The sequence below is a fragment of the Volvox carteri genome (genome assembly GCF_000143455.1).
Source record: "Volvox carteri f. nagariensis unplaced genomic scaffold VOLCAscaffold_91, whole genome shotgun sequence".
Lineage (NCBI taxonomy): Eukaryota > Viridiplantae > Chlorophyta > Chlorophyceae > Chlamydomonadales > Volvocaceae > Volvox > Volvox carteri.
The window spans coordinates 259,011-284,299 of NW_003307634.1; the positions used below are offsets into that span (position 1 = coordinate 259,011).

Below are 25,289 nucleotides of genomic sequence, written 5' to 3' on the forward strand. Positions count from 1 at the left end.
TTACGTAATCGGCGCATGCGCCACCTTATTGTCGCTAAAGATTGAGTTGGCGAGCGGCGCCCATTGCTGCTGCCACCGCTCACGTAAGGAGGCTGAGGACTGCAGTCTCGGCCGGTCCGCACCTCCGTTGCGTGCGCTGCCGCCGCCGCCGCCGCCGCCGCCTTCTTTTCCCCCACCCTCCGACGGCGCCTCAGTCCCCAGCGGCCCCTGCGTCCCTTCCTTCAAATTAGGTTCGCTGCCAGTTGGCCGGTTCTTCAACTGCATCGACCGCCGGAACGACCGTAATGCGGCCGTCAGGCCGCCGGTAGCGGAGCCTATCCTGATCGAGTTGCTTCTCCTGCTCTTAAGGCTGCTACTGCTGGTGCTGCTCCGGGCGACGGCGGCGGAAGCGGCGGCGGCGGAAGCGTCCTCCTGCAGCCCCGCCCGCGTCGGCGACCAAATGTACGGCCACCGCTCCACCTGCCCGTCCGTCGACTTGACCTTCTTCAGCCTCGGGGCGCCGTACGGCACCAGAACCCGCTGGCTGCCGGTTCTCCAGTATTGCTCCATGGCGCTCCGAAGCCGGGCACGCCAGCCCCTTCGTGCGGCGTCAAGCACGAACATGTTACTGCGCCTGCTCCTGTCGCCGTCGGCGGCGGCGGGCGGCGGCGGCTTGGGTGACGGCGGCGCCGGCGCCGGCTTCGGAGGTGGCGGCGGCTTCAGGCCGTCGTTGCTGCTTGCCGACGCATAGTGCATGGCGGCGGCGATGAGGTTTGTCGAGGTACTTGCAGCAGCTCCCGGACTGGGCCGAAACTGTGGATCATCTTCACCGCCGCCGACGCCGCCGACGCCGACGCCGCCCCCGCTGCCGACACTCCTCCTGCGCTGCTCCTCGCCACCTGCCGCCGCTAGCTGGAATGCCTGGATCGGATCCAACGAAACGTCCTTTGAGGTTTGTGATGCCGGTACGTTGCAGGCCGTCGTGCCCCGAAATCCGGCGGTGGCTTCCGCTCCAGCGGCGTCGGCGGCAACACAAGTAACGGTAGCAGCAGCGCCGGCGGCAGCAGTCGAGCGGCCGAGCCGAGGGCCCTTGGACCGGGAAGCCGCCTTCGGCGGCGGCGGCATTATGCCCCTCCCGCTGCTGCCGATATCATCCCCGCTGTACGGCAGGACAGCATTTATGCTGAACCGCGAAGCGGCATTTCGGTTGGCAGGGCCCGGTGTTATTGACGGCGATGGCGGCGACATCGAGCATGCTACTGCGGTGGTGGCGCCGTCACCGGCATCGTTGTGCTGTGGAGTACCCCCGCTGCCGCTGCCGCAACAGTTACCTTCACCTCCTCCTCCTCCTCCTCCTCCTCCTCCGCCGCCGCCGCCGCCGCTGCCGCTGCCACGGCCGCTGTAGCTGCATCTTCCCGCTGCTGACGATACATGGTCCTCAAGGAGTCCGGTTTCGAATCCTTTCCGGTTCACATGATAATTATCTTTTTCCTCAGCTGTGGCTGATGGCCATGGGTGCGGCGGGGGGGCTTCCTGCGCCGGCAACGTCATCGACAGGCTGCACTGGCCTTTGCTGCAACTGCCAACCAAGTGTGGACACCGGTAGTCGGACACCGACCAGCTGCTCAGGTCGTCTGGTCGGAGGTTGTTAGAGGCTATTGGATGTTGGGGTGCCGATGACGATGATCCCGTCCTGCACACTGCTCGATCAGGCACAGCGAAGAGTGAGGAAAAGCCAAGTGAAGGGATCCGAAGGGGTCCGAAGGAGAACGCGGGGTTCCGTCGGGGAGCGAAGAGGATGGCGAAGAGAGCGGTGGGAGATGCGAGGGGGGACGGTGTGTTTTTGACACCAACAGCTATTGTCTACGGATCGCTCGCACGCGTAAGATGTTACAGTACGGCGCCGGACGGCGATGGCAACGCCTTAGCAGGCAGCAACCTCATGACGAGTCCAACCAGCGACACGATATCCCGCCCGTACCCTCCACCCAGCCCAGCCCAGCCCAGCCCAGCCCAGCCCAGCCCAGCCCAGCCCAGCCCAGCCCAGCCCAGCCCAGCCCAGCCCAGCCCAGCCCTATCTTACCAGGGCGCATCTTGTTACTCCGGTGATGTCGCAGCACTGACAGCAACTTGGGCAGTCCCGACGTCGCTGACGTCGCCGCCGCTGCGCCCATGATGGTGGCGGCGGCGGCGTCAGCGGTGCCGGCGGCGTTGCGCCGCGACACCGACGACGACGATGACAACCTCCTTGACTTCGAAGCAGTCAACGAGCGCGCGCGCACGGCAGATTTACGGTTCCTGGGCATGTCGGTATTGCTGCCAGCCGCGTGGCCCTCCGCCGCCAGCGCACTTGGGCCTTTCGGGGGGCCTGGCGGGCGGTGTGCAACTCCGCGAGGCGGGGGCCGGTAGGAGAGGCCATGTATGGTCTGGTACCGCAGACACTACAAAAGCAAAATTAAACGGGTGGGTTGGGCGGGCGTACATACATACCGACATTACTAGGGTTTGGCACCACTGGTAAGGCGCGACCATTGCCCCCGGGAGATCCCGGGATCGATACCCCTTAGGGTCAAAAGTCCTTCCGATGGTGGAAGGCATTGCGCCCCTAGTTGATGGACGGTGGTGACCTGGGATAAAGTTAACCTGCGAGCCGACCAGGAATGGAGTTGCGCCGCTGTCGACCCGGCAGATTCCGTTGGATGCTGGTGGTGGGTGCGGAACCTGAGCGATCCACTGAGAAGTTGACTAGGGTGACTGGATGAGGGTGCCCCGAAATACCGGGGAAGGCAGGGTTTCGCAGGGTAGCTGCCACGGGCGAAGATACACCCCCCTGTTTCACACATCATACCGACCAATTGACTTGGCAATACGGCAGTACGACAGTACAATAGTACGACAATACGGCAGTACGACAGTATGGCAGTACGGGAGCGCATTCATTGAACCCGTAAAAAACGCCGAGCCAGGCGTTTACCTCACCTGTAGGGTTTCCTCCCAGCTTATCGTGCTTTCCTGGCCCCCATTGGGCCGCCGCCGTCTCGGGACGGAATCCGAGGCGGAGGCGGCGACGGCGGCGGCGACGCCAACGCTTCCGTGTTCGCTGTATAAGCTGGTGCTGCTGGCGCTGCTGTGGTTTCCATTGGAGACCGTTACATCACGATGTCGTACGAATGTCGTACGGTACGGCGCGACCATGCCCGTCGCGCCCGGCGCGATACTGTCGGTGCTGGGCCGGTGACCAATGGGACCGTGGAAGGAGCTCTGCACCTTGGGCGGTTCGCGCAGGCGTTTGCGATCCGCGCCGGAGACCGGAACAGATGGCGGCGAAATCCCAAGAACGGCATCGCTACGCCGGTATTCGCGGTCAGCGGCGGCGGCAGCGGCGCCGCCGCCGCCGCCGCCATGAGTAACCACCGTGATGCGGCCTCGGATGCTCATGTCTGGCGTCGGGGCCACAAGCCCGACCCCGGAATGGACGTTTGCCGCCGCCGCCGCCGCCGCCGCAACTGTGGATCGGGGAAGAGGACCTTTAAGGGCAGCGATGGTATCGGAGGTGTTTAAAGGCGACGGCGGTGGCGGCGGCAGCGTGTATGGCACGCCGGCGGGAGCGTAGCCTTGGAGCATCCCCCCGTATTCCCTCAGGTGCGATGCAGCGCCGCCGCCGCCGCCGCTACTGCTCCGCACACCTCGCGACGGCGTCACAGAAGCGCTTGTGCCACCGCCTCGTCGTACACTGCGGTTGGAATCCACCGTCATCGCCTCCGCCGGCCCGCTGGGCCTACCCCTGAGGTGGGTTGATTCACCTTGGCTGTCGTCGGTGACGTCGGCTGCATCAGCCGTGTACGGCGAGCAGGACGAGGAGACAGCCGAAGGGACGGGGTTTCCAGCGGTGACGGCGGCGGCGGCCGCAATGCTAGCGGGCGGGGCTGGCCTCGCCGCCACAAGCGACATCGACATTGGTAAGGGCGCGGCGCCCTTGCGCCGGCGCACCGACGGCGTCGATGCCGCATCTGACTCAGCGCCCGCGCAGGATGCCGTCATGTGGCCGTTACGGCGGTGCAGCGGTGACGCGAGGCGCGCCAGCAACATGGCGTCATGCTTGTCGTACATAGCAGTGTACTTCCAACTGGGGCTGTGCGCCGTCAGCGCGGCGTAACGATCTACGGCTATACTCCCGGATAAGGTATTGCTGGACGTCTTTCCTTCGCCACGATCGCCGCTGCTGTCGCCGACGTCGCTCCCGCCGCCGCCGCTGCCGCCGCTCTGAACCCCTCTGCCCTCTTCATTTCCATCAGTTCCGCTTTCTTCTCGCGCGCCTTCGTCATCGCTTTTCCCCAGCGGACCGGGGCCCTCACCAAAGGGACATTGACGGACGCCAACGCTAATCTCAGCGCTGTCGCCGGACGCCTCCGCCTCCGCCTCCGCCGCCGCCACCGCCGCGATCTCTTCAGTGCCATGGCTTATAACCACATCCAGGCGCGACGGTCGCAGTCGCCAGTACGACGTCCCGAATTCCCCGCCGTCGGAGCCCGCGCTGCGGTGGCTGAAGACGAAGGAGCCGCTGACGCTGCCGCATATGCGGCGGCCGAGGCCCTTGCGGTCCTGGCTGCCAGCCAGGGCGGGAGTCACGGACGGTGTCTCCGGTGCACTGAAACGGGTGCGAGGGGGCGCGATGCCGAAGGAAGGCTCCTCCGCCACCGCGTCGTCCTCCTCCTGGCTTCCACTGGGGTCCCTGGCGCAGAAGGGCGTATGGAGTCCCGTCGTACCGTCGATGCAGCGGCGCCTGGACGCCCACCGCTCCGAAGTTGCCGCCGCCGCTGCTGCCGCTGTGAGTTGTGACGGCGGCGGCGCGGCCGCCGCCGCCGCTGCTGCCGCGGCAATATGCTGTGTCGTGGAAATTCGTGGAGTATTGCTACAGCCGCCGCTGCTGCCGCTGCCGCTGCCGCTGCCGCTGCTGCCGCCGCCAACCGCACCTCCCTGGTTCTTGAAACCTGCATCTGCCTCAACCGCGTCCGAGGTCGCCGCCGCCGCCACCGCCGCCGCCGCTGGGCCCCCGAAGCCAGCATCCTCCTTCTTCGGCGGCGAGCGCAGGCTGCGGTAGGGCGATGATGAGGAGCTGCCGTCTGCTGAGATTGCCTTGGTTTCGGAGCGCAGGCGGTAGTGGCAACTGCTAGTGCCGCTACCGCAGTTAAGGAGGGAAACGCTGCCGCCGCTTGTAATGCCGCCACTGCCGCCACTGCCGCCACTGCCGCCACTGCCGCCACTGCCGCCACTGCCATTACTACTGATACTGCGGCCACTGCCGTAGCCGCGCCCTCGCAACCCCGTCCCCACAGCTCCTTCGTGGACATCCACAGCGCTGCCAGCCGGTGTGGGGGAGGCGGGTACAGCATCGGTAATACAAGCGCTGATGGTACGGGACGGCACGAGGTCGACGGCAACGTCGACGCCGCCGCAGCCTAGCGGTGGCTCATCCCCCCCCAATGCGCCATCGTTTGGTCGCGAGACTCGCGGCTCGCGCCTTGACGGCAAGTCCTCAGGGCGCCAAATATCCACCTGACCCGGCAGGACGGGGTCGCCGTACGCATCGTCGCTGTGGGCGGCAGCGCCTGCTGCTGCTGCTGCTGCGGCGGCGGCGGCGGCGGCGGACTGCCGCGGGCCTCTGCCGCCTCCGCCGCCAGTGTCACTAGCGCGGAGCTGACCCCCAGAGGCTCCGCTGCCTTCGTTACATGTCGTACCTGTCGTAGCGCTGCAACCACCACCTTCCGCGGAATCGTCGCTGTATACCGCGTTGAACCCACCATCATCTGCAACGTTTCGCAATGAGTCAAAGTGCATGCTGCTCTCCTCCCAGATGGTGGAGTGGTGGCTGAACCGGTGCTGGTCACGTGCACAGCCGCCGCCACCGCCGCCATAGGAATCAGCACCACCGCCTCCGCCGCCTCCGCTGGCGGCGACGGTGGCAGCGGCCGCGGGGGACCGTACACGTCCGCAGTGCTGTTCCGGGTCGGCGGCTGATGCCACCGCCTCGCCCGCCAGCCGCCACAACATCTTGGCCGTAATCTGGTCCATGATGCCGCCGGAGAACTCCGCGTCAGGTTCCGCCGTTGCCTCCGCCGTGGCAGCGGTAGCGGGGACGGAGACGGCGGCGGCGGCGCCGCCGCCGCCGCAGCCACCATCGCCGTTAGGCGCGGCGACCCGGCGACATAAGCGAGGAGGCGACGTGTGAGGTGCCGGAATTTCCTTCAGGTCCTCATCAAGCCGCCCTTCGCCCAGCCCAACCGCCGCCAGGCCAAAAACCGTCCCAAAGCGTCCCCCTCCCAAGAAGTCGGTTTGAAAGCCAGTGCCAGCCTGCGGCTCCCCCTCCTCCTCCCCCTCCTCCTCCCCCTCCTTCGCAGCCCCCAACAGGATTAGCTCCTGCTGCTGTAACGCCTGCGCATGGGCCTGCGCTACCGCCAATGCACGTATCAGTGCGTCCTGGCTGCGGTGTCGTTGACGGAACAGAACCGCTTCTTCGACGGCACGCTCCGCCGCTGCGACGGTGTACGGCCCCGGCGGCGTCGCCGCCAGCTGCAGCAGCAGCCGTACAAGTCTACGAACGGCCCCTTCATCCACTGCCTGATCGCCTCCATCAGTGGTAGAAGCGGCGAACATGCAAACGCCGCCAGCGGCACTGCTTCTGCCGCCATAGCTACTGCCGCCAAGGCAAATGCTGCAATCTCCGCCGCCTGCGGCATGGTCGTTGCCATCTTCAACACCCTCGGCGCCGACTGCGACATCATTGCCGCGGGTTTGCTGTACCGGGCACGGAGATGGAGGGGAAGCTGGGAAGGAAGGGGGAGATTGAAGGGGGAAGGGGGATTTGGGGGTTTTGTCTGCGGCTCTGAATGTAACTCTTTCAGTGCTGCGGAGGGCGCCGACTTCCTCGACGGGCCCGGTGCTGGCCACAGCCTCCCTCTGCCCCGCCTGCCCAACCGGGGGTCGGATTACTTCCCCCTCTGATGTGTCCTTATCATCCTCTGCTACAATTACTACTACTGCTGCTGATGCTGCTGATGCAGATGGTGATGATGATCTTGTTGCTACTGCTGCTTCTGGCTCTGTTGCTGCGTCAGCGTACGGTGGTGGCGTTTCATCATCGGCACGTCTTTGGAACGTCAAGCTTGCTGCCACGACGTCTTGCTCCCATGCCAGGAAAGATTGCGGATCACCGGCGGCTGATGATAACAATGATAACTGTAGGACATCGGCATGCAGGTGCCCGGCACCCGTAGCAGCAGTAATCGCAGCGGTGGTATCCACATCCACAGCGGCACCGGCCGTCGCCCCAACAGCATCACCACCAGCATCACTTCTCACCCTCTGCTCGGCGGCACTGCTTTTGTGTGTATCATCGCAGCAGTTGTCGTCAGCGGTAACAACAGTAGCGGTAACAGTAGCAGTAGCCTCTGCTGGTTGTGCAGGAGGAGGTGACGTAAACATCAGCCACTCCGCACCTCCTGGATCTGGAGGGTCCCTTGGGTCACCTTCACCGCTCAGAGCCAACTGGATGGCCACCTCAGCGGGAGGAGCTCCAACGCCGCCGCTGCCCCGTGTCGGCGAGGGAGCCCACGGCGGCGGCGGCTGAGGCGGTGGCGGCACTCCTGCCGGCGGCGACGGTGACGACTGCACCGGCCGCGTCGGCCTCTGATGCTGCGACGCGAGTCCGGCCGCGGCAGCAGCATGCGTCACGACGCTCAGGGGGCCGTTGGCGGCGGCGCTGGGCGCCGCTTGGGCGGCCGCTGCCGCAGGAGCCGCCGCTGCCGCTGCCGCGGTCGGTGGCGAGGCGGGGAAAAAAGCCGGCGGCAGCCCCGCCCTGCAGGAGCTATCACCCTTACACTCCGCTGCGTGCAGCAGGCTGGCCTCCACTCCCACCTCAGCTTCCACTTCCTCGCGCGTCAAGGCAGGGGAAGAAGTTTCCTTGAGTGGCAAGGACGCGGAGCCTGGTGTGCTACGGCCAGAGACGGGGGCCCTCCTGTCCTGGCGCTGGCTCGTCCCCGTTGCCGCCGGCGGCCCCGTCGACCTGGCGGCGCCGGGAGCGGACTGCCTGGGGAAGCAGGCCCTGGATCCAGATCCAATCCATGATGATGATGATGATGATGGCGACGGTTTATCGGCTCCCGGAAGAACCTGGGGCTGATGTGTTGTGGTGTGTGTGTATGTGTATGTGTGTATGTGTGTATGTGTGTATGTGTGTATGTGTGTATGTGTGTATGTGTGTATGTGTGTATGTGTGTACATGGGGACATGGGGACATGGGGACATGGGGACATGGGGACATGGGGACATGGGGACATGGGGACATGGGGACATGGGGACATGGGGACATGGGGACATGGGGACATGGGGACATGGGGACATGGGGACATATGTGCGGAGGGGGCGGTTGTGAGCGGTCCCTTTTCCAACTTCGCACCCAACAACCCCCTTCGCCCCCTCTCAACCGTTTCCCCAGAACAAGCTTTTACGTACGTCCGGTGGTGCTGGCTGGCAGGCCTAGCTTCCTATAATGGCGATTGGCAGTGAGGTTAGGAATCCTAGGGATGCAAAGCCGATTTTTATTTGGAATTCTTAAATAGGTTTACCTTCAGAAAACGTTTTTGGCCCTCTTCCTTGTCACCACTGCCCCCGCCGCCGCCGCCCCCGCCGCCGCCGTCAGCATCGCTGGCTGCTGATGTTGCCGCTACCGTCGCCTGCAGCAGAGCTCGCCGTACATCCAGTTGCAACTTCTCCAACCGCCGCGCTCCATAACCACCCCAAGGCTCCAAAACCTGGATGGGTTCACCGCCGCCGCCGTACTGCAGCAGCAGCTGCTGCTGCTGCTGCTGTCGCTGTGGCGGCGCCGCCACCGTAGATGTCACTGCTGCGCGGTGGGGTTGCAGCTGCACTACCGGCGGCCTCGCCATCGACCCAACAATGTCCTCCTCCTGCTGCTGCTGCTGCTGCCGCTGCTCCACAACGATAAGCTGCCCCTTGCTGCGGAAACCTCCTCCCCGGCTACTTGCCGCTCTTCCTGCTGGTTGTTGTTGTTGTCCCGTAAAGCAGCCCCTCAGCAGCATCCGCACCCTGATGCCCAACGGAGGTAATTCCGCGAGGGAGGAGGACCGCGCGCCGAGAGTTGTATATACATATCTTTAAGGACCGATGTCTCTCTCCTCGAACTAACTGCTTACAATTGCAATGGCCTGGCGGCGGCCCTCCCAGGAGGATGCGCACTAACGCTTGATATTGCGTGGGGAGGTTGAGGGCGAGCGATGCTGCACCGATGTAATATACCAGATAGACCCCCAGCCGTAATGCAGGTGGATGCCGCGATGTGGGATGTTGGGATGGCAGGCTCGTTTAGGCCGGTTGGCAAGTTGTCATCCAGGCTTGCAGCAGGACGGTGATGAACCGGCTGAATCTTGTTTTTATATGTGTGTACATATGATTTAAACGCTTATACTAATGCATGCACGCCAGGGCTCAAGCCCCTGAGTATTTCCTTACGACTTGTATACCTTGGCAATGTACGTAAATAACCCCGGATATAACCTGATGTACGTCCGTAATAGGTATCGATATTTAACCGATATTTAACCGATATTTAACCGATATTTAACCGATATTTAACCGACAAGTAACCCGGCATCTGCAAGCCGGCATATTTCATAAAATAATTGTACACGCGTAAAAAATATATATATGCAGATACATAGGCTAACAGAAGGCCAAACATACAGACAGACAAGGCGAGGCAGCGCTTTGTAACGCCAGCGAGCTGAACAGCTCAAAAGATGTTGAACAGGTCGCGGATCCAAGAAGCCATTACGCATTACTGCTGCTCCTGCTAATTTCGACCCTCTTAATAACAGTTGTTTCCTTATCACCCATCCAACTAACCTGTCACTCAGAGAGACGCGGACAGCATCATCACGAGCAGCAGCAGTGTTAATAGTAGCTGCCGTTGCTGCGGCCGTACTGCCTGTACTGCCTGTACCGCAGCCAGCACCATTAGTACTGCCAGCATCATTAGCATGATGACTAGTACCAGTAACACCAGCACCAAGGAAAGGCGGCTCCAGCAACAACCCCGCCAATCCGTCTTCGATGGCCCCATTGGGTTTCATTCGTCCAGGCGCCCCGGACGAAGGGCTCCAAGCTCCAACAGCTCCACTGCCCGCAGCCAGGACCTTCGCGCCGGCAGCAGCCGCGGCCGTAGGGGCCGCAGCAGCGGCACCAAGCGCGGCAGCCGCTGCAGAAGCAGGATGCAGCACGGGAGGTAGAAGCAGGCGACCTGACATCAGCAGCCCCAGCCACTCACCCTGAACTTCCAGAAGCTTTTTCAATTTAGCTTCTCCTCCATCTCCGTCTTCCTCCTGCTGCTTCTGCCCCTTTTCGTCCTCTTGCTCATCATCATCATCATCATCATCATCATTACCATCATCATTCTCACCATCGTCTTCATCGCCATCGCCACTATCCCCACAATCATGGCCGCCACAGCCGCCACTGCGACCGCTAGCCCGACAGCCACCGCCTTGGCGCGCAGCTGCACACCCGTCACCACCGCCGCCGTCTTCGCCAACAGTATCCGCAGCGTTAGCGACCTCAGCAGTGCTGGCGGTGGCGACAGCGGCGGCGACGGCGCCGCCCCCCCCATTGCCACTTCGCACCGCAAGCGGGGAGCTGGGGGTGCTCTGTCGGCCGCCGCCGCCGCCGCTGGTGTAGGGTCTCCTGGCGGAATTTCCAGCGCTGCACCTGCCATCGCGCCCGCTGACACAACTGCCAAAACCACCGCCGGAATGAAATCCGTTGCGCTGGCGCTGCTGGTGCTGGTACTGATAGCGACCTAGTGTCGTGCAACGTTGAAGGCGCAGGCCGCCCAAGCCACCAGGGCCCTGCGGTGGTGGGGCACCGCCGATGTGTTTTGGTTTCGGAGATGCCACCGGAACAGCCTTTTTGCAGCCCGCGATGGCGACACAGCGCAGGAAGGGCGGCAAGATGCCTCGATGCAGAAGTGGCTGTAGTTCCCGCGAGCAACAACCGCCGTAACGGCTGCCACAACTGCCGCCGATGACGACGTCACAGCTTACGCAGCCGCCGCCGCTGCCGCAACCATTGTCTGACGCAGCTACTGTTCTTGCCGCCGCCGCCGCCGCCGCCGCCGCCTCGTTGCCGCAAGAATCCGGCTGAGGGTGCATTCCAGAGCCGGTACTTTGACGTAGTACGGCCGCCAACGCCGCAGCAGCAGAGGCCCGTCGCCTCGCCTCGCCGCGGAGTGGTGCCACCTGCTCCGCTGCGCAGGGCATCGCAGCCGACGTCGCCGCCGCCGAGGCTTCAGCAGGCGGCAGCGGCAGCGGCTGCGCCGCCGCCGCCAGCCTGATGAGGAGAAGCTGATCCAGGAAGGGAAAGGCAGCGCAACGGTACAACCGGCCCGCGGAGGACGCGAGGGCCGATGATAGCAGCGGCGGCGGCGGCGGCACCGCTGCCGCCGCCGCCGCAAGGGACTGCCCCTTAGCTAGCAGGAGCCCCAGCGGCGACTGTCGTACGGCTCCGTAACCTGAGCCGTCTATGGAGTCGCCTTTAATGGAACGGAAGCTGTTCACGAGCGGGGTGACGGGAAGTCGGAGCAGCAGTGGCGACGACGGTGACGGCGGCGGCAGCGGCGAGGACGGTGACGGCGGCGATTTCGTAAAGCCCGGCGCCACAGCAGCGTGAGCAGACTCTTCATGGGGTTGTGCCGGTGCGCTCTGAAGAGGGGGAGGAGGAGGGGGAGGAGGAGGAGAGGGGGGAGCAAAATTGATGGTAGAACCATGATGGATCAAAACGAAGGAGCTTTTCCAACATGCGGTGGTACGGATGCAGCCGCTTCGTGGACGACCTTCATGCAGGCATCCTTCTTCCCACCCACCCCACGCAACCCCCACCCTACGCATTGGCATGGGACGCGCCACCGTCGCCAGCGGTCAGCCGCTGCCACTGCCACTATCCATCCGTCCGTCCGTCCGTTCGTACGTATGTACGTATGTACGTCCGTTTGTAAGTATGTTCGTATGTACGTACATCCTGCCGCCGCCACCTACCCCACAAAGGCCTGTGCCGCTGTCCGGCAGCAGCCGGCTTTTCTTCGAAGCGCCGCGTGCTGGCGGCTCGCTGTCGTACATGGCCTGCGTTGTCTGCTGCCGCCAGAACCTGACTCTTCCGGGCCTGCTCCCACCGGGCCGCTCTGTCCCAGTCTGGGCCTCCAATCCAGGACCCGACCTAGATGGCGGCGTGCTGCGGCTCATAGGCGGCAACGACAAAAGCACAGCACGGCAAAGCATAGCACGGTCATATCATATCTCAGCACGGCAAGCGCAGCGTATCTCAGAACGGCAAAGCACAGCACGACCAAGCCACATCTCAGCACGGCAAGCACAGCAAGTTACAGCATGGTCACAGCACGGCAATTCACAGCACGGTCACATCATATCTCAGCACGGCAAGGCACAGCACATGAACGTCCTTGTATGCGCGCATACACCCCGAACTGCTCACATCACGGGAACCTCGAGTATGTCGGGGAATGGTGGCAACTGTGATGGCAGCTCCGCTGCTCCAGTGGCCGTCCGCGGAAGGGCCCTATGGACACCTCGTAGACCGCGTTCACCGACCAGCAACTTGAAGGCGCTGGGATCAAGGGAGCAAGAGCGCTGCAGTCGCAGGGGTCTCGCGCCGCCTTTATGCACCTGCGGGTGCACAGACAGTTGTAATGGTGACGCCGCAGCATGCGGCGGCGGTGGCGACTGAGGAGGCGACTGAGGTGGCTGCTGGCCCCATCCGGCGGTGGCGAAAGACCAGCCGCCCCGGGCCGCTGCGCCACCACGCATGACGTTGCTGCTACACTGGGCAGCTGTAGTGGCCTGGCGGCCAAAGAGGCTTGACCTGACGATTTCGGGAGGTCTTTTGAGGTGAAAGTTGAACGGGGAGCCCTGAGCCGATCTTGAAGCCAGTATGCCGGCAGGTGCGGGTTGTAGCTCCTGTGGATGTGATTGACAAATAAGGAAGACGACTTTCCGGAGAAACTACGTACTGGCAGTGCTGAATCATATTGTTTAGTTTAATTTAATAGTTAATGCCATGTTTGTGGCTTAAATCTATGAGTACATGTGGAGATGGGCACCAAGTCCGCGAGTCGGCTTTTCGGCAAGTTGGACACCGCACGCGGTGGGCAATGACCAGCTTTGTAACAACCGTAGTTGCAATCTCACAGCAAAAATATATATTACAGGGATGAAATTTCCAAATAAAACGATGATTATGGTCATCCATTCTCCAACGCTCATCAAGAAAGAGGAAGAGAAGTGGGCGAGACCTGTTTAGTTAGCCCCGAGGTCGGCAGCATAAAGGGCTCCCAGGCCAATTTCATGAGAGCCAGCTGTAGAGCTGCAGATCTGCGATAGATCGGTTTCAGTGGACATGCCCCTCTGGATACCCCCAGATACAAGCTGGGGGTCCCATTTGCCCTAGCAGAAATGTATGGCGAACCCCCGGTGACCCAGCCGCTTATCTTCTTGCACTTCTTCCCACACGCGGCTCTGCACAATACGGTCCTACTCTCACCTGCAGCGTGAATGGCTCGGGGCCGATGTGCAGCAGCACTGCCAGGTCGGCGTGCAGCTGCTGCAGGCCGAAACACTCCCCTTGGAGTGCTTCCAGTCCCAGTGCGCCAGGGCCGGGACGCACCCCCACCGCGATGGTGTTGAAGTGCAGCTGGTCGGCAGCGGCAGGAAGGTACTGGACCTGTCGGGATCGATGCGAATGTTGGAGGGATGTGTGCGTGTGTGAGAGGGTGTGGTGAGAGTTTGAGCGAAGAAGCGAAGATGGGCGTTTTTAGGGATCGACACCGATGTTCCAAAATTTTGAACAGAACAGACCACAAAAGTGGTGTGGCATGTTTGACACTCCGGTCTTCTATAACCAATCTTTTTAGCTGTTTGGACTGTTTGAGGCTTGCGCACAAGTGGCAAAAAAGTGGAATGCATACGCATTGAGGTATCGATATCGCTTTTGCATGTTAAGGGTCGTATAACTGGCTCTGGGAAAGCCATTTCTGATATCTGCCAACGTATCATTCCCCGACGTTTCAGAGCCTGGGCGTTGAGAACCAACCTGGACACCTGCGCGAGGTGCCGCATCTGATATGCGAACCACACGCCCGGCTAGCAGTGTTATACCCGCGAGCAGTTGGCCAGATGAAGCTCCAGTATCGGTTCCTGCGGAGTCTGCTCAGAGTGTCGATGGAAGGCCTCGTCGTTGCAGCGCGTCGTTCGACTTGCCCATGGACATGTGCGAACGAGTGCGCGGTCGATTCTCGTACCTGAAATGACTACACATCGCAGCCCAGGTGCATGTCGCAGAATTGATTGGCCTAATGTGGCGCCGTGCTGTGGGTTCCGGGCAATCACGCAAACCGTCGCTGCCATAGGACGGCCCGTGGACCGGTACTGTAGTACGCTTTACTAGACCGCCAAACAAAGGCTGTGAGGCGTGCTATTTGAGTTTTTCAAGCTCATTCGGAAAGCTTTTCGCGAAAACGTAAGCACGTGTGCGACCTGTCAGTTGATCCTGGCGTACAAACTCTAGCGAAATTCAGCATCCGAGAATGTAAAGGTAGGAAAGCTTACACTTAAATAAATTCATCCGTTGCAATATTATATGTCCTTTGCATATATGGCAAATCTTCGCCCTCTAGGCGAGGAAGACGAGCAGACCCGGATAAAGTACAGCAGTCTGCCTAAAGCGAAGGGCTACACCAAAAATCGGGTTAACGCAATCCTAATATTTCCGAGTTAGCAATATGAAATGTGAGGGCACAATAGGTAAGGCTTCCGTGTTGGCTCACTTGCATCATGTCAACGCGGTAGCGAGCATCTTACCTGACACACCTCGGGTGTCCCATTGCCATCAGTTTAATTGTTCATTCGTTCATTCCACCCTTCTGCCCATGGCATGCCCATATATGCATAACCCGGCCCAATTCACAGTGCCATCCCACGACATCTCTCCAGTCGCCGCAATGGTAAAATCTACCCGATGGAAACCTCGTCCATGGAAAAGAGATCCAAAGTTCCCCAAACCAGGATACTGAAGTGCACAGGCTTGTCCAAGTATGGTGTTCAACACGGGATATGGGACAGCCGCATCCATTCCTGTTGCAGGCCGTCCCCGGCAGTCATAAGAGCCCTATACGTCATCACACATCATACATCATGACAAAAGCCACCGCGGCATTGCATCGGCAACGCACTCACTGCGGCCCTGTGTGTCGCCCACAAGTCAAATGGATAGATAAGGCATGGAGGAGAGGCGCGCGACGAAACGCAGCGCGTACAGAACCTCCTCCTCCACACCTGACCTGTTCTGGCTGTTCTGCAGCCACACCTCAACACACCAGGCCACAATGCCACGGCAGCTCACTGCTCACAGCCATCAGAAGACACCGCCGCGGGGTTTCGAAACTTCACAGACCACACCATCTCCACCCCCCACCCCCCAAGCAATCCGAGCTGTGCATTATACAAACAACAAACTCAATAGCGCAGAATACGAGACACTAGAAGGTCGCCCGCGGCCGCGACACAACAGCTTCGCACCGCCAATTCCACTTCAAAAACGAGGCAAAATGTCAAAAGAAGGGTCTTTCCCTCCTCCTCCATACAAACACCGAGGCTTTCCAAACAAAAGGATTTTTTTCTCTAGGTCAAAAAAACATTCCACTTTTTCCAAAGCGACAGGCCGCCTGGCCGGTCAGGCAAAGCCCTCGTTCCGCCACGATATTATGCATATTCGACGACTCAAAAGACACGTGTTAGTTACCAAACGCCTGGCCCCGGCTGCAGCGTGCGCATCCACCGCAGGCGGAGAGTTGCCTGCTATCGGGACTGTAGACTTCACCCCTTCACATCCCTTCTCCACCCAAAATGCAAGCCTCCTCCCTCCTTCCCCCCGCCCCCGGTCCGAAGTCTGGTCCCGGCCGCACGCTTTTAAGTCGACCAAAAAAGGGCCTTGGTTGGCGGTCGTAAACGATGATATGCTGATGTTGATGCTGATGCTGCCGCCGCCGCCGCCGCAAGAAAAAGGCGACTCAGCCCAAATAGCTTCCGTAACCCTCTTACCTATCCACCTCCACCACGACCTATATGCCCTAATGGCCACTTCCTTCAACACGAAAATGGAAGCGGCTGCCGCGTGCTAGAGCACGGATGCCAGGTGCGCCACCACCGCCACCACCGCAATCATTCGCCACGTTCCCAACTCACCCACAACAGCAAGCAGAAGCACCACACGCACACACACACACACACACACACAACCCCAACACTGTACACATCACAGCACAACTTGCACTGCCGTATTCGTCTTCCTCCGCAAGGGCTCCTCTGCATCACCATTATCATCATGTGCGTGTATTCATCTATTCGTTCGAGCCGTGGCGTGTAGATGCCGTATTGCCACATCGCATGTCATATCCACGTCCCACGCGCCGGCGCACCCACGACACCCCCCTAAACCAACCAAGAGCCCAGCCACCCCGCCCAGCCACCCCGCCCAGCCACCCCGGGATAAACGCCAAAAAGAGTGAAACAGCCCTCACTCACTTCAATGCTCTATGCCGCGGAAGTGTATCTGAATGCATCCGGCACACCTTGGAGCTCCACCCCCCCACACACGCACACACACCACCGGTCGGATTCCGTCAGGTCCGATCCGACCCGGTAGCAAAATGGCGACTAGGGCTGACAGCCCAATGAACCCCCCTACCCCCCCCCAACCCCAAGCACATCAAGAACCGCCAAGAGCGGTGCAGCACAGTCCGCAACCTTTGCCGTGCATTTACCCCCTTCGCTCTCTCTCTCTCTCTCTCTCTCTCTCTCTCTCTCTCTCTCTCTCTCTCTCTCTCTCACTCACACACACACACACACACACACACACTTCTCGCACCCTTAACATATGGAGGAGCAGGAGGGGGAGGGGGAGGAGGAGGAGGAGCAGGAGGAGGAGCAGGGTCGTATCCCCCCCCGGACCCCATTCGCAATTCGGCACCGTCGTTCAACAAGAGTGGGCTTTTCACTTAATTAATCAATCCTCAAATTGCATACAGATGTACATGCAGATGTACATGCAGAGGTCCCAGAGACCCCAGGTCACTCGCTCAAGCGCGCCTTTCGTGAATTGCAAACAGCCGCCACGACAGGAACACGACATGAAACGTTATGTGGTCCTGTACTGAGACACACACGCGTACATACATAATACAGATGTACACTGACATTCACGCACCGCCTCCGCCACTAGCCCGCTCAGCATCGTTCGTCTAGCAGCCCGGCTCCATAAAAAGAAAGGCACACACCGCCGGCGCGCTCGTCCTCGTTCCCATGGATGTATGGATGTATGGATGCATGTATGTATGTATGTCCGAAGCCGTCGCATGCCCGCGTCCGTCTCCGTCGGAGTCAACCTAAGACCCCCTCATTTTCCCCCCTCAAACTCACCACAACGGCAACCCCCTCTCAACACCCTGCCCCCCAACACACCCCACACACCCAACACACGAGATATGTTCACCCTACACCGTCCCCGCTGAGGGCTGAAGCAGCACTTGCCCATGCGGCCCCGAAACCGCTGGCACACTGCCGTACTCCTGCATGCCGCCAGCCAGCTGCGGCTGTAGCGGCTGCAGCACCGGATGCCCCTGCTGTTGCTGTTGTTGTTGCTGCTGCTGCAGTGTTGCTGCTGCTGGACTCGGAACCGCGGACAACGTGCCCTGAGGAGCGGTGGCCGGCGTGACCTGACCCGCGTGAGCTTGGGGCGCCTGCACGTGGGCTTGAGGCGGTGAAGATTTGCTAGGGGCGGAGGCGGGCAAGACCGCTTGCAGCTGAATCTGCAACGGCGGCCGCATCAGTGCCTGTTGTTGCTGTTGGTGCATGATCATCTGGAGCTGCATCATCTGCAACTGCTGCTGCTGCTTAGCGTAAAATTGCTGCTGCAGCAACACCTGTTGTTGCTGTTGGTGCATCGCAGCTGCGGCAGCAGCAGCCGCTGCGGCTTGCTGATATTGCTGGAAGACTTGCTGCTGTTGTGGCTGTTGCTGTTGTTGTTGATGCTGCTGTTGCTGCTGTTGCTGCTGCTGTTGGGGCACCTGCAGAAGCGTATTCATGTGGGTTGGTTGCTGTTGCATTTGCTGCATGTGTTGTAGGATATGTTGTTGCTGCAACGCGTGTTGCTGATGCAGGAGGGCCTGCTGTTGCTGCAACGCTTGCTGCTGCTGCAGTGCTTGCTGCTGCTGCTGTTGTAACGCCTGCTGCTGCTGTTGCTGCTGTTGATGCTGCGGCGGCTGTTGTGAGGGTGATGTCTGTTGTTGTTGTTGTTGTTGCTGCTGTTGTTGTTGCAGCATTTGTTGTTGTTGTTGCTGCTGCTGCTGCAATATTTGCTGTTGGTGATGCAGCGCGTGCTGTTGAAGTTGTTGCTGCTGCATAACATGCTGTTGCAACATCAGCTGCTGCTGCTGTTGTTGCTGCTGTTGAGGTTGCTGTTGAGGTTGCTGTTGAAGCTGCTGCTGCTGCTGCAGCTGCGCCTGAAACGCCAGTTGCTGCTGCTGATGCTGCTGATGTAATTGATGCGCTTGCACATGAGCCTGATGTTGCTGCTGTTGCTGCTGTTGCTGCTGTTGCTGAGGTTGGTGCTGGTATCCAATTAGCGACCTCGCAAGCGCACTCGCCTCCACTTGAGCTGGTGCAGGTCCCGTCCCCGGTCCGGATTGCTGTGGCTGGCCCGCACTGTTCCCCGCCTGGCCCGCAAACCGAGACCCCCCCTCAGCTCCACCCTGCGCGGACAGCCCAGGCTGCCCCTGAGCATCCCCAATGTGTGAACCCGAGGCAGCATTTACCGGGTGCTGCGCCTGTAGCCCCTGCTGCTGCTGCTGTTGGTGATGGTTGTGGTGATGGTGCTGCTGCTGCTGTTGCTGCTGGCCCAGTACAAAACCATGCGTGGTGGTGGCAGCAGCAGCAGCAGCAGCAGCGGTGCTGCCGCCAGCCAACCCCACGCCGCTGGAAGACACCGTCGCTGAGCTGGCCTCCGTGACCGCCTGCTGCAGTGACTCAGGCCTCTGTGAAAGCATCAGCTGCATCGTCGCGGAGGATTGCCTGTCTAGGATCTTCACAGCGTGCTGGGATGGGAGTGGTGGCAGCGGTTGCGGCAGAGATGAAGCGCGACGTGTGCCCGCATCTGCCCCCGTTAACCCCCCTGCGCCGCTACTGTTGCCAGCACCGCCGTAGCTAGCGCTCGCATGACGAGGCGCGACGGCTCCCAGCGGCCCATTCTGAACGGCACTGCCGCTGCCGCCGCCGCCGGCGCCCGTCGCTGTGCCGTGACCCTGCACCCCCTGACCCACCGCCGTTGTTGGTCCATCCACCCCACCCGGTCCTGGCCCTAGCCCGCCGCTGATGCCTAATCCGCTGCTGGCGGCGATGCTATTCCCGGCGCTTTGCATCGTCGTCGTCGTCGCCGCCGCTGCAGCCGCTGCTGGCCCTGACTCCGTACCCGTACCGCCATCTTCTAATACAAGGAAATCGCTGGCGTCGCAACCTGCCGGCGAACTGCCCTTCATGGTGCTGGCCGCCGCCGCCGCAGCTGCCGTCAAGCGGCTGCCCGAGGACGAAGGGCCCTTCCCCGCCGCCGCCGCTGCCGCCGCTGCCTCAGCGCCGACGGTACCGTTAACAGCCCCTAGCCCTACCGCCGACGTCGCCGGCGCAGCGGCGGCGCCGCCTTGCGATGAGCGGTGGTCGCCGTTGGCCATGACTAACCCTCCCCCCCCGCCGCCGCCGCCGCCGCTGCCGTCGCTACCGCCCTTTAATGCAGCCAGCTGCGCACGAGCGCGCTCCAGCTTCTGCCGTAATTCGTTGGCCCGGGTGGCCATAGCCCGGGCGTGTTCAACGTTGCTCTGCCGGGCTCGGAGCGCAGCGCTGAGTCGCTCCGAGTCCTTGACCTTAGTTGACTATTATTAGTGCATATCGTGAAGAGGGGGAAGGGAAAGGAAAGGAAACCACAGGGCCGACGAAGGATTAGAGTAATCCACTAGGCAGGGAACGGTTGCTTTGACGGTGGTAACTGCCGCAACAAGCGGTAACGAGTTGCAGGATTTGGGTTCCCCCTTCCGTCACCCACCCCCTGCACATTTCCTCAAACACCGCCACACACAGAGGCAATCACCCTCGCCCCCACGGCCCTCAAGGGACCTCCACTCGAGAAACATACACACACGCGCAGATGCATGCGCCATAGACATACATACAGACACACACTCTTACCCGCGCCTCCGCTAGCTTCTGCTTGCGCTCCGCGTTCTGCTGCTCCGAAACCACCCAATTTCGATCCATTTCCGCTAACCGTGCTTGCGCAGTCGACAGCGCCGCTTGGGCGGCATGAAGAGCCGCCTGAGCCTGAGCTACCGTCTGAGGCTTTGCTGTCCCCGCCGCCAGCTTGCTGCCGCCGCCGCCGCTGGCAGTTGCCCCGTCACCGTCACTACTACTGCGTCGCTTCGTATGGCCCTGCTGCTGCTGTTGAAGCGGCTGCTGGCCCTGCTGCTGCTGCTGCTGCTGCTGTTGCGGCCCCTGCTGCTGTTGAACTTGCGGGGAAGGCTGCGACGGCTGCAGTGCCGGCGGCTGCAACGACTGGGGCTGTGGCGGCTGTAGCGCCGACGAGAACTCCATGACGTTTGCCCCAAGCAAGGGCCCGTCCAGGATAGCACCCAGGCCTCCAAGGAGGGCGTCGTCAATCATTAAACTACCGGAGCTGCGCCGCCCGCCGCCACCGACAGTACCTGCGGCCGTGGCGGCGGCGGCTGCGCTGTCCCGCGGCGGCGAGTCAAAGATAGCTGCCGCTGCCAGCGCTAGCTCCTCGTCCGGGTCAAGGAAAAGATCCGCCCCCGAATCCATTGGATCCAGAACCAGCGGCTGCTGATGGTGTGCAAGCACGCGATCAGAAGCCGCACCGCCGCCGCCGCTACCGGCTGCAGCAGCGGCGGCGGCAGCGGCGGCTCGCTGCCGGGCCTTGGCTGTGCCGCCGCCGCTGCCGCTGGCACGGCCAACTCCGGCAGCGCCCGCGCCCGCGCCGCTGCCAGCTCTAGGTGTACGGCTACCGCCATGCGAGCCTGCCCGATGCAATGGCGCGCCGCCGTTGGCGGCGGCTGCCGCCTCCCGTGCCGCCGCCGCTCGCGCCCCCGGCTTGGTCCCCGGCCTGCCGCTGTTTGTCCGTACAGGCTTCACGGCGCCGCCGCCGCCAAGCATGGAGCCCAGTACCGTCCCGCCGTCACCGTCTCCCAAGGATGGTGACGAAGACGCCGCCGCCGCCGCCGCCGCGGCGGCCGCGTGTGCAGCAGCCCCGCCGCGGGTGAAGTGCCCGCCGCCTGGGACGCCCGCTGCAGCGCCGCCGGCGGAATGACCCCCGCGGTGGGCCCCGGCCCCGCCGCCGCCGCCACCCGGCCCCGGGTGCGGGTGCGCCGCTGCCGCCGCTTCATCGTCCTCTTCCGAAGAAGCCAAGTAGCCGGGCGGAATGACCCGCTCGCCTGGTGCCATGTTGGAGTGATTGCGCGGGTGTGTATGTATGTATGTATGTATGTATGTATGTATGTATGTATGTATGTATGTATGTATGTATGTATGTATGTATGTATGTATGTATGTATGTATGTATGTATGTATGTATGTATGTATGTATGTGTTGGGGATGGGAGGTGTGGAGCGGGGAGAGTGGCCCCGGGGTTGAGAGGGACCAAGATAACACTGCATACGTACACGCAGTCGGAGAGTAACGCAACTCAAGGTGCAACAACACACACGGCGCCGTGCATTAAGGTTGGTGCAGCAGCAAAGCACGCCGTGCCAAGACACACGCACTCAAGGGACAGGACAGACTTGAAGAATACCAAAGGATGGGGTAGGGTAGGTTAGGATTGGTTTTCCCGCGGCAATTGTCGTATACCGCCCTACCCTTCATGCCTCTGGGGGCCCCTCCCTGCCCAGAGCTTCCGAGCCCCGCTGGCCGCGGCCGCGGTGCGGTCGGCACGTGGTTGGTTGTACGATGGTAAGTGTACGACTCACCCGTGATGGGATCGGCGTACGGCAGGTTGTTAAGGCGGCGGTATTCGCACTTAAGTGAGGAGGTGCTTGTTCCACAGCGTCCCTTCTTCAGCCGCCGACACACGTCACAGCGGCCGCCAGGCATGTGTGTGACGCCGCCACCGCCGCCGCCGCCGGCGCCACCGCCGGCGCCACCCGTGGGTGTGGGCGCCGGCAGGGGCGCCGCCGCTGCGTTGGGCACTGACGAGCAGGAGGAGTGACCCACTGCCGCCACTGGACCCGTAGTGGACTGCAGCAACGTCAACACCCCCGCAAGAAACACAAGCGAGCAACCTCAACGACGCAGCCGCAGAGTACAAGTACAAGGAGGACAGCACTATAAAAGGACAGCAGCAGGGAGGTGGCGGCGGCAGGGAGCAGAGCCATATCCGGGGCTCCCATTCCCACAACCTCATGAGATTGCTATAGCTGCAGAACAAGAAGCTCAAGCTCACGCCTGTGGGGCTGTGGGGCTGGAAAACACGGCGCTTGTGTCGATGGTGATATGTCGATGACGCAGCCGTGAGGCAACATGACTGCCAAGGCCCTTCCGAGCACAGGCTCTTCCGCCCGCCACGATAACTGCCACTCCAACTGCCACTCCAACTGCCACTCCAACTGCCACTCCAACTGCCACTCCAACTGCCACTCCCCCACATGATATCGCCTGCTTAGCTACGATGATCTTTTACTCTTCCCACGGGCCACCGAGCCTCCTCCTTTCCCCCCCTCCTCCAAGCCGCACAGGGGTGGGTGGGGTTTGGGGTCAGTACTTCCCAAAGGTGAGTAAAACACACCCATCTCACACGACACGGCGACAAGGGACACAGACATAGATGCGCGGGTCCACCTCACCGGTCGCAGCAGGCCCCTACAACCTGGAGCAGCCCAGCCCCAGCCGGGCTCTCCAAGCTCCCTTCTTTTCCCAAATGGGAGACATACACACGCTTGCTGCTACCGGCTCCACGTCGTACGTCCGTCGTACGCCGCAATATTATACCCGCGGCCTCCGAAACCGCGGGAACCCCGCCGGCACAGGCCCAAACCAGGCTGCGTGGGGACCGCCGTGACCTTCGCCCCCCCATGACGCGTCAAGCAACCCCCTTGCACTGCTGTCCTGCACTACCCGCAGTCGCCCCCCCCATCTCTCTCTCTCTCCCCCCTGCCTGCCCCTTTACCCCTTATCCCAAACCTTCCCCAGCGCCCTCTCCCCTCTCTACCCTGGCATTGCCCCTGCCCACCCGACCCACTTTGCTGAGGACTCCCCACCCGACAAACCCTCCCCTCGTAACCCCTCGAAACCCCTCATAACCCCTCGTAACCCTCTCACCCGAAATCGCAGTTTCATAACACGCCAGGTCGTTCCTTTGAATGCTTTGCACATGACACAAAGTCCCACCCTCCCCTCTCTTTCCTTCCCCTCTCCCCGCTTTTCACACAAACCGCAGACGGCCACACACATACCCACCGATTGGGTCGTTTCCTCCTTCTTCACAACCCCAAAGGCGCCTCCGGACATGCCACGAGCTCTCTTAGATGGTGAGGGGCCATGCGCGCTGCCCGTCGCGACGTGGGAAGCCGCGTCCCCCCCCCCAGCGGCCCCTCCTCCGCCTCCTGCTGGTCCCACCGCGGCCCGTTTGCGCGTGGGGGTATCAGAAAGGGCGCCAGGTGGCCCTGTACGGAAAGGCATTTGAAATGGCAATTGCAGGAGGCGGGCGGCCACGCAGCACAGCAAAATTCACCAAAGCAGGTGGCCGGTTTGCGGGAGATACAGCGCGTGGGGGAAGGACGAACAGCGCGTGGGGGGACTTAAGACGAGCCACGGACGCGTGAGGGGGGTTGGGTTTCCTAATAAAAGGTGGCATGGGTGAAGGGTGGATTATGCTGCCTTGCGCCCATCTATGCACGTTAATGCGAGCGCCTCCCGTTTCCCCCCTCCCCCCCGTGTCACATAGCTGCCCTCCTGCCCGCCGTGCCTCCCACGACACCACCACCTATTCATGACTCCTACCTGACTCCTAACAGATTTCCAACCAACTCGGTATAGCTCCCTCCTCTTTCACCCCGTTCCCCCCTACCTACCCCATCACCCCTTACCTCCTGGCGGCCCTGCCCCTGCCGCTGCCCCTGCGCCGCAATCGCTTCCACCATTGACAGTCGCTGCAGCCACCGCTGCAGCGCTCCCCTCCGCGCCATCACCACCACCACCATCACCACCTGCTGCTGCTGCTACTGCTTGCTGTCCCCCTCCGCCAGGGGCCTCACTACCTCCTCCACATCCCGGCTGAGAGGAGTGCGGCGGACCGGCTCCCTGCGCTGACCCCGGGCCCGCGCCTGCTCCCGCAACCCCCTGTTGCTGCTGCTGCTGTTGCTGCGGCAGCGAGATCTTCAGCTTGGGACCCCCGGCAGGATGTAAGATGCGCGCTACTGAAGGCTCGCTGGCGGCCTGCAGCGGCCCCGCGTTGCCTGGCACTGCTGCTTGTCCGACCGTTGCCGCTGTTGCTCCTGAATGCCCGGGTGGCCCAGGCGCCGCCGTTGCCGCCGCCGACGGTGTGCTTGCTAGGAGAGGTGTCGGACAGGCCGTGGGCAGTGAGTGCCCGGAAGTGCCTAGCTGCGTCGGCGGTCCGTTGTCCACCGGCACAAACATGAACGTCTGTGGCGGCTGGGGGCAGTGCTGGAAGGGCTGGAGGGGGGAATGGTGGTGGTGGTGGACGACCAAACCTGAATGGTGCTGTTGGTGTTGCTGTTGATGCGGGTGGGCCAACACGTGCTGTTGTTGTTGGTGCTGCTGGTGCTGGAACGCTGGTAGCTGCTGCTGCGGTTGTTGTTGTTGTTGTTGCTGCTGCTGCGGCGGCTGAAAAGTCTGCAGCTGTTGCTGTGGTTGCTGTGGTTGCTGTGGTTGCTGTGGTTGCTGTGGTTGCTGCTCATGCTGGGTTGGGTTTTTTTTGTGGCCAATGGCGGACTGGTACATTTGGGTCCAGGCTCTGGAAAGCGCCTCTGCGGCGATGCGCGCCTCGTGACCTGCAGGGTGGTAGGCCGCGCAGCTATCCCAGACCTGCAACGTGACCCGGGGGACGGAGAGCAGCCGAGCAGCCGAGCAGCATTTAAAAGGAAAAAATCACACCAATTACC

General features: G+C 61.8%; 1 protein-coding gene across 1 annotated transcript; it reads right to left on the reverse strand.

Annotated features, from left to right (window-relative positions):
* On the reverse strand, positions 1–24,804 carry VOLCADRAFT_99623 (uncharacterized protein; the record flags this gene model as incomplete). The annotated part of the gene is made up of 20 exons (XM_002958316.1): positions 1–1,238; positions 2,063–2,420; positions 2,959–4,805; positions 4,953–5,071; positions 5,536–5,728; positions 5,781–6,774; positions 7,339–7,430; positions 7,476–8,041; positions 9,901–10,252; positions 10,322–10,898; positions 11,289–11,750; positions 12,084–12,276; positions 12,538–12,728; positions 13,603–13,782; positions 18,929–20,035; positions 20,349–20,431; positions 20,861–21,604; positions 22,140–22,407; positions 23,626–23,831; positions 24,255–24,804. The coding sequence occupies 20 exons, from the start codon at positions 24,802–24,804 to the stop codon at positions 1–3; spliced, it is 10,320 nt and encodes a 3,439-aa protein (XP_002958362.1).
* Positions 24,805–25,289: the final 485 nt, after the last annotated feature.